At 42.1% G+C, this 15,403-nt stretch overlaps 1 protein-coding gene across 1 annotated transcript in view; it reads right to left on the reverse strand.

Annotated features, from left to right (window-relative positions):
* PRKCH (protein kinase C eta) overlaps window positions 1-15,403 on the reverse strand; it is a 251,635-nt gene that overhangs the window by 55,947 nt on the left and 180,285 nt on the right. Inside the window, exon 10 of the mRNA XM_004612376.2 lies at window positions 8,513-8,667. Coding sequence (XP_004612433.1) covers window positions 8,513-8,667 — 155 coding nt within the window. The remainder of the gene's footprint in view (window positions 1-8,512; window positions 8,668-15,403) is intronic.

The following is a 15,403-nucleotide window of genomic DNA, read 5'->3' on the forward strand; positions in this document are numbered from 1 at the left end:
ATGCCAGAAGTTAGCCCTGAGTACCAAGTACCACTGGGTATGATCCCAAAACAAAAAACAGTAGGTAAATATTAAATTCCTCTGATATCTACACACACACACACACACACACACACACACACACACACACACTTTTAAAACCCTATGTTGAGATAATACCAAATATTAACTTCCCACCATGCTCACTTTCCCTATATTTAGCACCAAAAAAATTCACTTGAAGTCTAAATCTTACTTGGGAGAGGTTACACAAGGCTACAATTCATATTAGTTTAGCTTGTCAACATCTAATTGAAACACTGCTGATTTTGCAAGAGAAGAGTGTAATAAGTCAACAGCATATCAATCCAAGAATCTAAAGTGAAGAGTTCCTTGGATGGCTCACAATTGAGCAGAAATGAATGATTGCAAAAATACAGCTAGCATGAATAGTCATGCAAATAGTATTTCCTTTTTTGACAGGTAAACCAGATTGTACGATGTAGATTGCCTTCAAATGTCTGCAAGACTTTTCTCAGGGGGGAGGGGTAAAGGGTTTGTATTTTTTGTCTATTCCTTGTTTTCTTGTTTGTTTTTTGTTTTTGCTTTTTGGCCACATCTGGTGATGCTCAGGGTTCATTACTAACTCTGCAGGAAGGAATTACTCCTGGTGGGGCTTGAGGGACCATATGGAATGATGAGGATGGAACCTGGGTTGGCCATGAGCAAGGCAAATGTCTTACCTGCTGTACAATAACTCTGGCCCCTTAGCTATTCCTTAAGGATGTTTCAGAATCAGTGAATAGAACAAGTTAAGTTAATACAAAGTATGTGAGTCAACAGAGAAAGATTAAAAATACAAAATAAAACAAAGACAAAATAATAAAAAGGTAACCAAAATCTCACATCAAACCATTGCCTTACAAACATACATTTTTATGGGAAGGATATTTATTCATAGCCTCGGTTGGGATTATAACCCCTTAAGAGTTTGAGCTGTCCATGTTACTCAGTTACTTATATAGGACTATAACAATGAGAAATCGCCAGGCTATCTACCATTGTCAGATGTGTAAAATATACATGCCAGGTTTACAATCCTAAAATGCAATGTCCAACTTTATAAAAACACTCTCAAAGAAGTTATTACCTCTGCTTTTATCAGAATGGCATAAAATTGTAATGCACTGCTGTTGGAGTTCTCTGAATATTACAAATATATCTAATGGAGCACTGGGAAAGATCAGCGTCACCTTAAGTAAAAAAGCACACAAATTAAATTTAATCACAAATACTATGAAGCAAAGTCATGAAGTGTAGAAATGCAGTGTGTGAATCCTGTCAGAGAACACCACTGTTTCTTTGACACAAGTTCTAGATGACCTTCTTTTAACACAACACTTGATGGTAGGAGAGATAGTACATCAGGTAGCGCACTTGCTTTGCAAGAGGCCAACTTGGGTCAGATCCCCTGCGTTCCATACGGTCCACTGAGCCCACCAGGAGTAATTCAAAACCATTACAAACGTCACTTGAAGAAATATAATCAAATATTTACCTATGAAATACCTTTTCTCTGAGAATTATAAACACAATGAGAAAATTTTGTCTTTATAGTAGGTGAAAGCATTATGTATTATTTTTTTGTTTTTTTTTAAGGTATGTCCATTCTATAGAATTGAACTTTCCAACAATGGGATAGGGGTCAGGGCAGGAGGAAAGGAGGGAAGTGGACACTCTGGTAGAGGGTGAAACCCTATCATGAACGATATATATTTTTTGTAAATCATGGTACAAATCCAAAATAAACAATTCTTGTTGATTCACAACTATTAAATATACTAATTTAGATGTTCAAGTAGATTGTCTTCAGTAGATCATAGAAAATCCTCAAAAGGCTTTCACACAAGTATACATATAAATGCGACTAGAAATTATGAAAAATTATGAGAAAAATGGTAGAGGTTGGGCCAATATAACTGTGGGGGTGGAACAACAGTTGAGTGGTCACGGCCCTGCCATCAGGAGGTGACACATACAGCGAGGCAGAATCCAGAAAAAGTGTGAAGGGAAGAGGATTACAGGAAAGCAGAGAGGTTGGGTTCTTCACCTGATGGAAGCTGAGGGTTGGGATATGCAGACAGCATTTCCCAAGAAGAATCAACTGAGTTGAGGCTGCATGGATGAGCAGGAGTCAGCCTGGCAAAAAGAGGGAACACTTCCAGGAAAAGGAAAGTGGTCATGCTGAGACCTGTAAGTTGGGGGGAATGCAGCCCTTACAAGGAGTCAAAAGAGAGGTGGGATTGTGGCGTTTCACACATACTGCTGGTGCCCTTGAACAAACTGCAGCTCCCCAAGCCTCCTGTGTTCTTATCCACAACCTAGGGATGATACTCTTCGCAAGAAGTTAAAATTAAATAGGTAAAACCTCTTCACAGAGGGGTTTATCCTGGAGGGAAAGTGCTCCACACATGTGGCTACTCTTGTACCAGGTGAGAGAAGAGAGCGTGGCTCACGTCCCACCACACTGCCTGAGGCACTGGCCTCCCGCCCACTATTCACTCTGACACTCTTTATCCTTGCTGAACACATTGCCCTCGTAAAGCCTTTGCCCTTGACTTTGCTTCTGCCTGGCATGCTATTTTTTGCAGAAACTCAGAGCCTGCTTTCTTTGGTCATCTGCTCAAGTATCTCTTAACAGGTAAGGCACTTCATCCTCTTGAAAAAGAGCAAATCTAGGGGCCAGAGCGATAGCACAGCGGGTAGGGCATTTGCCTTGCACGCGGCCGACCCAGGTTTGATCCCCGGCATCCCATATGGTCCCCCAAGCACTGCCAGGAGTAATTCCTGAGTGCAAAGCCAGGAGTAACCCCTGAGCATCGCTGGGTGTGACCCAAAAAGCAAAAAAAAACAAAAAAAAAGAGCAAATCTATTTTCCACCTAAGAAGCCTTTTCCCCATCGGATTGCTTCAACATTCAATATATTCACTTTTTGTATGAGTAGCTACATGAGAATTTAGTTAGCTACATGAGAATTTAGTTAATGGGTTCCTATACGTTCCAGAGTTGAGAACAGTGTCTGGCACATAATGGGTACTCAACACATATCTGTTAAGGGAGTGGACAAAACCCCACAAACCTTAGGTCCAGACCTTTCTTGTTTTTTACTCTCTGAAATTCTAACATGAAGCTTTGCATTGAGCAGCATTCCATAAGGATTTTCTTAATTACACATTGATACACCATTTTACAAATGTACCTAAGAAGTACTTATATTCTTATTGCTTAGAATATAAATTTAAGATTAAGTGTCTAATTATAATGAAGCAATAGGTTACTTGGTCAATTTGGTAGACAGAAGAGCAAAATTGATGGTTTGATTTCATTAGGCAGGGAAATCCATTATCTCATTTATCAATTAATTCCAAATAACGACAGGCTTGTTGATGCAAAAGGTTAAACATGGATGAATTATGCCAGGATCAGTACTCTGATTTAATAAACAAAGTACATAAAGATAAAGTACTTCAGGGTTGAAATTTCTTTTAGTCATTAAGTTGGGTGCTTTGAGAAAATATGTTACAGGATCTTAGCCACCAAGGTATTAACCTCAGGAATTGTCTCAAAAGGTTCTTGAATCTCTCTTTAAATGAATAAAATAAACATTTTGCTTATATAATGCATTGTCCTCCCATTGTTCATCAATGTGCTCGAGCGGGCACCAGTAATGTCTCTATTGTGAGATTTGTGGTTACTGTTTTTGGCATGTCAAATACACCACGGGTAGCTTGCCAGGCTCTGCTGGCTTATATAATGAAAAACATAAATTCGAAATGAGTTCATGTGCTTCCCTAAATACTATAAAGAGAACTGAAATTTAAACAAAATGTAAGAGCACAGTCTTCAAGTTTTAAATTTTCAGCTCCATATGCTAAAAGAAAGCTCACTTAAAGATGTCTGTACAGGGTAAGTAGGTTAATCACACACAATTTCAAGGAACTGATAAACTGCAAAGAAAAAATTACTTGATTTGAAAGAAAAATACATATTTAGCTTACTGTTAAGGTTTGGTCTTGAGAAGACTGATTTTCAAACTAAAACTCTAGTTTCTGTGAAAGATTCCCTATTCTTAAGAAAATATCTTAAGGATAATTTCAGAAAATATCTTAAAGATAATTTCTGGTACAAAAAAAATCCAAATCATCTGCCAGAAAGGTGTACAAAGAATAAGCCTTACATTAACATGTCATGTCTCAAAGGGTTTCCACATTTTCACTTTAATCTGATTTGAGCTTCACCAGTACCCATCAGAGAAGCTATGTCAATGACTCAATGATGGTGACCACATTTCACAGATGCACAAGGAAGCTCTGCTGTACCAAACTGGCCAATGCTCCTGCAAGCATGAAGTAGTGCTGCTTTCAGCACTCACATCTGAAAATGATGTCCAGTGTACTTTCAGTTAACAGACTATATATGCTGTCCCTCAAAAAAATCACTTTAACATAAGTAATCTTTTACTTTATGTTTACAGCATTTTATTTTGAGTGAAATTGCACTCTAAAACACTTCATTTACAAAATGCATATATAATTTTCTTTTTAAATCACAAAATCAAATCCACTCAGAAATTACTCCTAGAGGTGCTCAGGGGACCATATGGGATCCTGGGGATCAAACCCAGGTTGGCTGCATGCAAGGCAAGTGCCTTACCCACTCTACTATCTCTCTGGTTCCTAGGCAGATTTCTAATGGGTCCTGATTCTTTAATATTTTGCCATTGGCTCAAGTCAGCCAGCCTAAGAAAACATTCATTCTGGGAAGCAATTCATTGCATGGATGTTTCAAACTTGAATTCCCTAATCTATAAGGCAGATTGGAAAAAAAAGCTTGGAACTGAAGTAATTTTGGAGCCTTCATCTGGCTGTATTACTTGACAATTCCACTGTTGAACAAAAACACAAAGACTTGGACATAGGAACTCAGAGAGAATAGATGGTTCCTCCAGGAACTTGCAATATGATCAGTCTAATCTAATGTTGAAATATTTACAAGGAATGCTAATAAAATCCTGAAGCCATCAGGCAACAGCAAACACTCAAGGGTGCTGACGTGCCAAATGTGGGGGAAATACGCCTTCTAGATTTCACCAACACTGGCCTTTTAAAAAAGTCTTTGAATGTGTTTGTTTCCCTGCCATACTGGTTGGTCACTGGCATTTGCAGTTCCTTTCGTCTTCAAAGTGCTTTCTTCTGCTCTTCACGATTTACCTCAGCTCATGAGTCACTTCCCTGGAGAAAGCATCCCTCTTTCCAAGACCAAACTGAATCACTATTCAAGGTTCTCATTGCATTATAGTCCTCTCCTTCACAGCAATGGTCACAGATGTGATTTTCTGCTGGTATGGGCATTTAATTGATGTCTTTCTCCCTCACAAAGGAGGATTTTTAAGTTTGCTCCTCATTGTATCCATATTCTTGGCAACGAGTTGATGCTTAATAAACATCCATTAACTGTTTCTAAAGGTTACAGAAGGGAGGAGAAAGTGGCCAATGAGTTTTATTTGGGGAAAATGTCAAGCTATTCCAGTAAGCTGTAAAGTCTCTGAGTTTGCCATCGTGTCCCTGAGAAGGAATCTTAGGAGTCAGGAATGGAGTTCACTTTCTGCTGACAGGGAGACAGCAAACATGAATACTGGCCAGCATCTGGCCGAGCTCATGATAGGTTCAAAGAAGAGCCCAGAGTATGACTAAGAGCTTTTGAGTCTCCCAAGTAATCCTGGGCAAGATTAACTGTGAAAATCTGATGTAAAAGCTACTAATGTTGAAAACTTCATGGCTAGCACATCCTGAAGAAACTGGGGCTATTCAAAAACAATGAGTGATGATTGGCAGCTGTCTTGCAGCAAGCACATCAAGAGAGAATATGAAAGTACTTCTTGGGGCAGAAGAAATGCCATGATATTCCCATGACAGCATGGGAAAAGAAGCTCCTAAACTGAACCTCCACTTTTATCCAATGAAGATGTTTTTCCTCACTATAAATGAGGAACTCGATTCCAATACGCTGAGTCTGAAATTCCAAGCTCAAATGAAGGACATTTGGGGGACTCTAAAAAGTCTACTACAGTATAAGAAATTCTTATGTGAAGAAAGGTCCTGAGGAGATGGGAATTAGACAGGCAAGGTCACAACTTGCAAAAGGAGAGAAAAATACTAGAGAACAATGAGTCAAATGTGTGACAGTTAACTAACCCCACACACAACCTGATTTACAAACAAGTAGCTTATGGGTTCTTGGACACAGAAGCAGAGCTGAAAAGGTTGACCTTCCCATGCACTCTCCCAGCAAAGTTATACTTAGCCAACTTTGGATCATGCAGGTCGATGGAGTCAGCACCAGATGGAGGCAGATGGTATCAGAGACGGTATATTCACTGCCAATTCAACAGTCGTGTTCAGAGACTAGCCTACCAGATTTCATTTTAGAGAAAGAGGACTAATCTTCCCAAAATTTGAATTATGAAGCCAAAATAGATAGCAATTGGTCTGATAATTTGAGGAGAAATCAAAGATGATGTTCTTGTTTAGTAAAAGAAATTAACTTATAACTGGTATATAAGCCTACAAGGAAAAGATGATAGCACAAGATTGGTAGTCAACTTTGTGGGCTTGTTCCACATCTGGGAAATGGGAAAGCAAAGTACCCAGAATACCAAGAACTGCACATGGCACATAGAGTCAGACTGAAACGAACTGTGTGCTCAAGCATAATATGATAAGGAAAAATCACAATGTAAAACTGTGCTCTTCTACAAATTCTTCCTCTTCTAACATTTTAGAAACATTCCCTGCTTTATCCAAAATAACCAATCCATAGAGTACAATCAGGTTTTAGGACTCTGAGGTTAACATGTCAATGCTGGTTGAATGCCCCCCTTGAATACCACTTAAGAAACATGATAGAAAGCAGTGCCTGTAATGTTGGCAGGCAGGTAAATTGGATGCTTGCCCCTTTGTTTCTCTAGTGTTTATTTGTAGGGCTTGACTCAGAGAAAAAGTCAAAGTCCTGTAAATTATTCATGAGAACTTATCTGAGCTCTCAATCAGCTAACAAGCCCAGGACAAAAGGATGAATAATCTTTCTGTCCTTCAGCAAAGCAACACCTCTACTGCTTATATCCCAGCCCATTCTAGGTCTCTAGGCTATTGCAGGCTCTAGATCTTCCACACAAAATCCTTGGAGGCCTCTGAGTAAGAGGCCTCAGTTCCTCTATGAAATATACTCAAACACATCTAAAAATTAGGGTCAGAACCCAAGAGGAAAAGCTCGTAATGTAACCAGCCTATTTCTGCTCTTAGAATGGTGAGGCAGCCCAAGGCCCTCTCTTCTGAAGTCCCACTGGACAATGGCTTGGAGATGGTACCAGTTTTATAACCTCTTGGGAAGGAAACAATTTCCCTGAATAAAGAAACTTCAGGGAAACAACAACTGTATTTGGATCAATCACCGGAGATCATTTTAGCTCTGATAAAGGCCGTCCCAGGACATGTATGATAAGTGAGTCCATTTGATGAGCCCAAGTTTCTCACTGTACTTTCTGGATCAAATTCACACCTTCTATGACCCAAATATGCCCTTTACTTTGACTGAATTCCAAGGACTTGGCTTTCAGAGGCTTAGCCTTAAGACTCAGCTCTCAGGCCAATACCCTGAATGAGATTAAATTATCCTGTGAAATAAATCCACAGGATAAAAATAGCATGTGAATCTATCCTAATTAAATGTGTTCTCTTCAAAGTCAAGCTTATCAATTAGAGATCAGGTCGAGTAAATTAAAATCATGCCTGAACTGAACCATATATTAAACACACACACACACACACACACAAAAAAAAAAAAAAAAAAAAAAAACTCAAATACCACTTTTCTAGATGTGAGCTGATACAGTTTCACCAGGAACTACATTAAGTTACAGTGCCAATCGTTCAATACAGAAGCAATAAGCAGAGGGCAGTCATATCCAAAACAGGAGAGTAAGCTGGCTGCCCCCATCATGCCATGTGGTACCTAATTAGAGACCGAGTGCTCAAGAAAGTTTGGCTTGCTTTTTTGAGCCTGTGTCTTCTCTTGAACAAGCATCATGCTGCCTTGCTCTTGCAAGCCCATGTTCTTTCTTGCATATGTATCTTTCTTTTTGGCTATTTCCACTCTGAAGAAGCCTGTGCTCTCTCTTGAACACATTCCTCTTTTCTTTCTCCCCCCCCCACCCCATGTCTTTCTAAGTAAATAAAAACTATCTTGCTACACTAAACAAAACCCACACAAACAAATAAACAAAAAACAAAGACTAAATGGAGGGCAAGTTTTAGGTGCAGGCAAAGCAACTAACCATTTACTCTGATGGACACTCTACACTGTGATTTAATTCCACCAATATTCCAAGTGATTATAAAGAGAAAGCCAGGTGAGATAAGTCAGGTGAGCACACAGGGGATAAACTGCCAAAACAGTTCCCAACAGCCAAACTCACCTATAGATGATTCCTTTCTCGTGGAGGAACATGAGTGCTGAAATGATTTCTGCAGCATAGAAACGGGCTCGTGCTTCATCAAATCGTCGTGACTTCTGGATGTGAAACATCAAGTCGCCTCCATTCACAAACTCCATTACAAAAAACAGACGATCCTGGATACAAGCACAAGAGAGGATGTCAACGTAAGTAGAAGACTAGACTTCAGTCTGCCTCATATGACCTTGATGGGGGTGTGGGAAGATGGCAATGCCAAACACAGATGCACAGTACAACATCCCCATGGTGGATGACAGCAGGCAAGGCAAGAGAGGCCTAGTGGGACCCAATGCCTAGGATGGCAAGATCAGGAAAGACTTTTGGATCTCTTTTAGGTCACACTACACAGCTTCAATTTCTACAGTAAATAAAAAGTAGAGAAGACATCAAAGGACTTTGATTCTAGTTCTAGTACTATACCTTAAATACCATGCAACCTTGAGATGAACGTTGCTTGGGTGTTCAACATCCAAAAACATCTAGTAAAGTGAGAATGCTTAGGATTATAAGAATGATGATGTTCTCCCTGCCCAAATCATAAGGTTTCATAAACTGGAAGAGAGTTTACATCTTTTACTCTTTTCTTTTACATAAGTTGAAAGATGCCTGTCCAATGCTGTGCTCATCTAGAGCAGCAGCTGGGGAGGGGAGGAGGGAACAGGGTGGAGGTAGGGAAGAAACAAACTCAACTGATAAAGTCACCCTGAACCATCCAAGACAAAATCAGTTTTATTTCCATTTGCTCACTGACCTGTTCACTTTCTTCATAGACGTTACTGGGAGTCACCTGAATCCTAAAATCTCTTAATACCCAATTACTAGAACTGGCTCAATAGGTAAGTGGCTATTTCTCAGGTTGTTTGGGAAGTCAGTGCACTTGGCATGAATTTTTAAGCCAGTAGGGATGGAAAAGTTGAGTACTCCAAAGGAAATTTCCTCCATTTCTATTTTCCCTATTCCAGACATCATTTTTCAAATCTTAAAAGCAAGATTTTTTTTGAGGGCGAGTTCAGAACCCCCTGGGTCAGAGGGGGTTCTGAAACTTAGAGAAAAGTTTCAGAACCCAGAGGGAGGGAATGCTCTTTTCATCCAGTCTCTCTCATTCTCCTCTTTCTGGACCTTACCGAAGTCTTGGGAAGACACGAGGACTAAGAGGCGTAGCCAGAAGGTCTAAACTGTAGAACTGTGGCTCTACAAGGTTTGTTTCTTACTCCACATCCCAGTTTTCACCTCCTGTCTAGCATATAGACCTATAACAATAGGTCTATAACAACCTCTACCTATAATGAAAAGCTCACAGTCATGGGCTACATGTTCCTCTTGAAGCAAACAGATGGGTGAACCAAAAACAGCATGGGAGGGGGAGGGGAGAAATAAGGAGAGGGAGTTGGACACTTAAGGAAAAGTAATGGTCCAGCCTGTCAAAGACATGCAAAAATGTCACACGGCAGAAAAAAAATTAAAATGCCTTATCAACTGGCATATGTTTTTGGAATAAGACGAGCCCCTGTTTATACCTACTTCTGCTAAACCTATTTTAAACTGTCTGCTTCAGAGCAGTTACAGATTGATAACAATTCTGTTAAGATTTCTTGTGGAGGAGCCAAATGACAAAAACTCCAGTTTTCAGCAAAAATGATCCATTCATCATTACTTGAGGTGGCTGAGGCGAGGAGCCATTATCAGCAAGAACATTTCATTAAGCATGTCCTCGGGTGAGGCTTCTTGAAAGTGTGCAATAAACACTCACTACATGACAGCAAGGTGTTTTCCATTAAAAAGATCACAATCCTGTAAATGCTAAATGGCCCACTCTCTCATGCCTGGGTGTCTACCTGAAGAACATGGAAACACTAATTCAGAAAGAAAATCCAATCTTGTGCTCATCACCATCAACATTTTTTTTAATAGTCAAGAGATGGCAACAACCTAAGTGCCCATAGCTCTCCACAGAAAATTGGATAAAATGATGTAGTACAGATGTACGATGAACTGCTGCTCAGCTACCCACACACGCGCACGCGCACGCACACACACACACACACACACACACACACTGCTGATTTCAGTCTTATGTGGAAAATAAAAAATCATATCAAGCAAAGGCTAGTGAAAAAGCTCATATGGCTGAAATACAAGAGCTGGAAAATATGCAGAAGGGCTGGATTTGACCCCTGGCACCATCTAGGAGACCCGTGAGCACCACTAGTTACACCGCTTAATGGAAATTATGGGAAGAGACAAAGTGAACATTCAAAACAAAACAAAACAAAAACCCTTCACATTCTAACAACAGAACAATGATTACAGATAGAGTGGGGAAAGAGGAGCAGGATGAATTAAAAAAGCTCAATTTTAAGGTGTTGGATTGAAACTAGATTAGTGTTGATCACAATGTTATGTATAAAGATGTGGCAGTATCCAACTGCATCTCTGAAACAGAAAAAGGGAGGGAAAAAGAGAAGGAAGAAGCAAATGGGAGAATGGGTTACACATTTCAATGTGCAGAATTATTTCAGTCCTGGTTAGAGATGAAGCTAAATACAAAAGGGCAAAAAGAGGGGGCGGGCATGGAAGGGAACTATGTGGTGACACGTCAGATTTTAGTGGAGTGACACTGATCCCTTCCTTATAGTCCCAGTGTTAACTGAAGACTTCTGTCATATTTTTACCACTAGAAACCAAGGTGACCTGGGTTTTCTCAAGTTTCTCATTTTCATCTGGAAGCTTGGCCACTGGGAAGGCGTCCCTGGGAGGCTGTCTTCAATGGCAGTTGTTTTGGGAGGGCGAGTAGGGAATCAGATACAAGGGGTCTTCCTCTCCCTCTGTGCCCATCAGTAAATGTCACTAGTAGCCACCCACTCCTACACAGGCCTCTGATGCCTAAAGCAACCAGGCCCCTGGTCTGCTGGGAGGACATCTGGAATGAGATGGGCTGACTCTGTTTTGGGTGCAGGGTCCTGTCAGGAAAGCAGGTTCTAAGCCAAGCCAAGCTCTTTTAAACTTCCTTTAAGGTTCTCAATAAGAAGCCACGTCACTGAGAACACACCCTGCAGGTCAGAGTGGGGATCTTAGTGGGCATCTAAGACCTAAGGAAGCTCAGGGGAGTGTAGACACAGCACATCAACCCAGAAGGCAAAGAGCCAGAGGGCATCACGGGGCCATAGAGCAGGCCCTGGAGTGGCCCAGCTCTGGTGGGCTGGGAGGACCCTTCTAAGAGGAGCTGATTCCCCAGCCTTGAGGGATGAGGAAGAAGAATTACTTGTGTGTGTGTGTGTGTGTGTGTGTGTGTGTGTGTGTGTGTGTGTGTGTGTGTGTGTGTATGTGCGCGTGTGCGCGTATGATGGATGAGCTATGGTAGGGAAGCCAGTTATCATCCAAGTGAATGAACAGTAGAAGTGGCCTATGTGAGACAGAAAACTGACTGCCAAAGAAGCAGTCCCCAGCTGCTGAGACAACAGTGTGGAGTGTGACTGACAGGTCATTGTAATACACACAGCTATGCTCCCATTCACCCCTTTCTTCAGGTCACCCACTTCCGAGAACTGTGGACCTCAGTCCTATTTGTACACATGACCATTCGATTATCAGTTTCTACAGGATTATCAGCTGAGAGCCTGGACCAAGCACAGCAGGTGGCAGCTATGGGGCTTGGCTGGAAAGACTGCAGCCTACTGTTGTAACCTGCCACTTACAAACCAGGCAATATCAGCCACGAAAACAAACGGTTGCGACTCAATCATGCTCCTTGGAACAAATTCCCCCAACCTGAAGGGAACAACACCCACTGTGCCCAAGCCCTTTACAAAGCAGAGGCCCTGCTGTGGCTTAAGTTCTGAAAGGAGGTGGCAAATGACCCATCTCATCTCATTTGTCAGTGGCCCGACAAACACCCAGTGACACTCCAGCCCCATCTGTGAAGTAGCTTGGGGAAGCCTCTTCCAGCTTCCCTGCACTGAAGGGGGTTCTGCAAGATGAATCAAGAGAGGCCATGAGTCATGTCTGAGCAGGGTAGAGTCTCCAAACCGCACTCTCAGCAGTGATGGCAAAGAACTATTTGTGTTTTAGCTTACGGAGAAGCCCAGATTTTTTTTCTAAAATCTTTCTTGCATCCTTGCAACAGAGCCTGGACACCTGTTCAGCTTCTCCTGAGGTCGGGGCTCCTCTGCTGTTAAGTGTGCCCTGACCTGCAGTGCAGGAATCCTGGTGGCCAGAACATCCGTAGGTGGAGTCTGAGTTTTAGAGCCAAGTGGTCCAGCCTTTTGTTGGTCTCTTGTTTCTCTCCTTTGTCCCTGAGTCAACCAACCACAAATATAAGTCATTAGCACGGGCTGGGGAAACCTGGGGGAATAAAAGCAACTCAGAAATCTCTTTGTTCCCCACCCACTGCCAGTATGAGTTACAGGGGAGACCAGCCAAGAAGCTGGCCTGTTAGTAACAGAACTCCTGTCATCACCAGCCTGGCTCCATTAACTCTCTACAGCCTGGCCAGGTCTGCTCTGGCTGTCTATTCAGAGCTGCTACTTCTCTGGACCAAAGGAGATTAAAAAAAATATCCCCTGAACTGAAAGAGGCTGTCAATTAAAGCAGCGCCTAAGTCCCCAAACCATGCAGACAGGTTATCCTTTAGAAGTTAAAACTGATCGCTAATTGCACACTGAAGGTTAGAAACATCTGTGTTGATACAAGTGTCTACTGGGCCAGAGAGTCTTGCAAGCGGCTCACTCCGGTGGGAGCCCTGGCACTGCGTATGTTCCCCACGAGTGATCCTGGAGCACCAAGCTCCCCTCCCCTCAAAGTGTTATGCCAAGATGGCACCAAGAGGAGAGAAAATCAGTCAATATGAACCAAGCTGGGGACCTCTCAAGCTCTTCCAGGAAACATAAATGAGATGAACCATCTCCAATTAGGTGTGCCTGGGAGCTGAGATGATCTCTGTGAAACATCATGGTATAACAGGGTAGAAAAAGCAAGGATGGGAGGCAAGACGGACAGAAAGAAGGGAGCAGGAAAAGAGAGCAAGGCAGAGGGAGGGGATGAGGGAGCAGGAGAGCGGAGAAGGGAAGGACACTGGTGCCAGAGAGCTTTCCAGCTGCAGCCCCGGGAGTGCAGGCCACCTGGGTGCCATGAGACAGGCCTGTTTGGCACTTGGTCTCAACTTTCACTTCTCCTTTCCTGAAATGCATGACCTTGATTACGATGTTTTCTGTTACCCACTGCCAGCACAATTCTAACAGAATAAACCATTTTTGTTCTCTTTTTGGGTTACACCCAGCGATGCACAGGGGTTACTCCTGGCTCTGCACTCGGGAATTACTCCTGGCGGTGCCCAGGGGACTATATGGGATGCTGGGAATCAAGCCTGGGTTGAACGAGTGCAAGACAAATGCCCTACCCACTGTGCTATCACTCCAGCCCTGGAATAAACCAATTTTTTAAGGGGCAATATTTTCCTTTACTTGTACATTGGGATAATACAATTGCAGCCGACTGTATGAGGATCATACCAAAAGCAAGGTAGCTAAAGCTAAATGCAGGAGACCCAGTACTCAAGTCCATGATCTGTGTTGGGGCAAGGGCTTTGGGCGCCAAAGTTAGGATGTCTGAGAGGCAAAAGCAATTCTTGTCTCGATGTTGTATTTCTTTATTCACAATATATCAAAATATCCCCTGAACTGAGAGAGGATATCAATTTAAGCAGCACATAAGACCCCAAGTCACGCAGACAGATTATTCTTTAAAATATTTTCTTTAGCAAGGTAGAATACACTCTCGAAACTTTCACAGGCAAGATACAGATAATAAGATACAGTGCATGATAATTAAATTACTTAAATGAAGAATCCTGACCAGGGGTACAGAGACAGTAACAGCAGGAAAGGTGCTTACTTTGCATGCAGACAATCTAAGTTCAATCCCTGACAACACATATGGTCTCCTGAGCACTACCAGGGGGCACCACTCCTGAGCACAAAGCCAGGAATAGTCCCTGACCATAACTGGGTGCTACACCCCCCACGCCCCCAAATTGTTTAAAATAAAAAAATCCCAAGCAGTATGTAGCACACAGTAAGCGCTCAGTATGTTATTCAGTAAATATTAGCAGCCAGTATTCCTATTGTTATTACCATCACTACTGCAGCCAACCTGGGTTCAATTCCTTCGTCCCTCTCAGAGAGCCCAGCAAGCTACCGAGAATATCCTGCCCACATGGCAGAGCCTGGCAAGCTACCTGTTCTGGCTCAGGGGGCGTGGGGGAAACTTTTTTTCCCCCACAGACGCTTGGGGGTGTGCTACCTTGGGGAGCAGGGATGGCACTTCCTCATGATGCTCAAACTAGCAACAACAACAACAACAACAAACCAAAACAGCACCTGGAAAATAGTAGCTACAGCAGCTTTCAGCAGTTCAGTGCAGGGCAGTGGTCAGGAGGGGTGAAGGGGTGAAGGGGGAGGGGAAACTCCAAAGGCTGCTGTAGAGGCTCAGGGCCATTGCCTGATCTTAATGGAGACTCTTCTTTTCTTGGAAATGATCACTCAGCAAGGGGTTATATAAAATCAGATTTTGATAATCAAATTTGATTTCATTACCTGATAACCAATTTGATAACCAAATCCTGCTAAGCAAAGTAACTGGACCTTAACCCAGGCTCAGACCCAGTAAATTTATACCAGAAGGTGATTCATACTTGATTTTAAGAGCTGCATTGCCACATTTATCAAAATTATTATTACAAAGCAAATGTGTTTGCCTATTCATTGCGAAAGGTTACAGTAAGCAAGAATTTCTCAAGCAGCTATTCTCCCCTTCCATAAAGTTGATTCATTCTTACACATAGATCAAGATTTTTTT

This window comes from Sorex araneus, chromosome 3 (genome assembly GCF_027595985.1).
Source record: "Sorex araneus isolate mSorAra2 chromosome 3, mSorAra2.pri, whole genome shotgun sequence".
Lineage (NCBI taxonomy): Eukaryota > Metazoa > Chordata > Mammalia > Eulipotyphla > Soricidae > Sorex > Sorex araneus.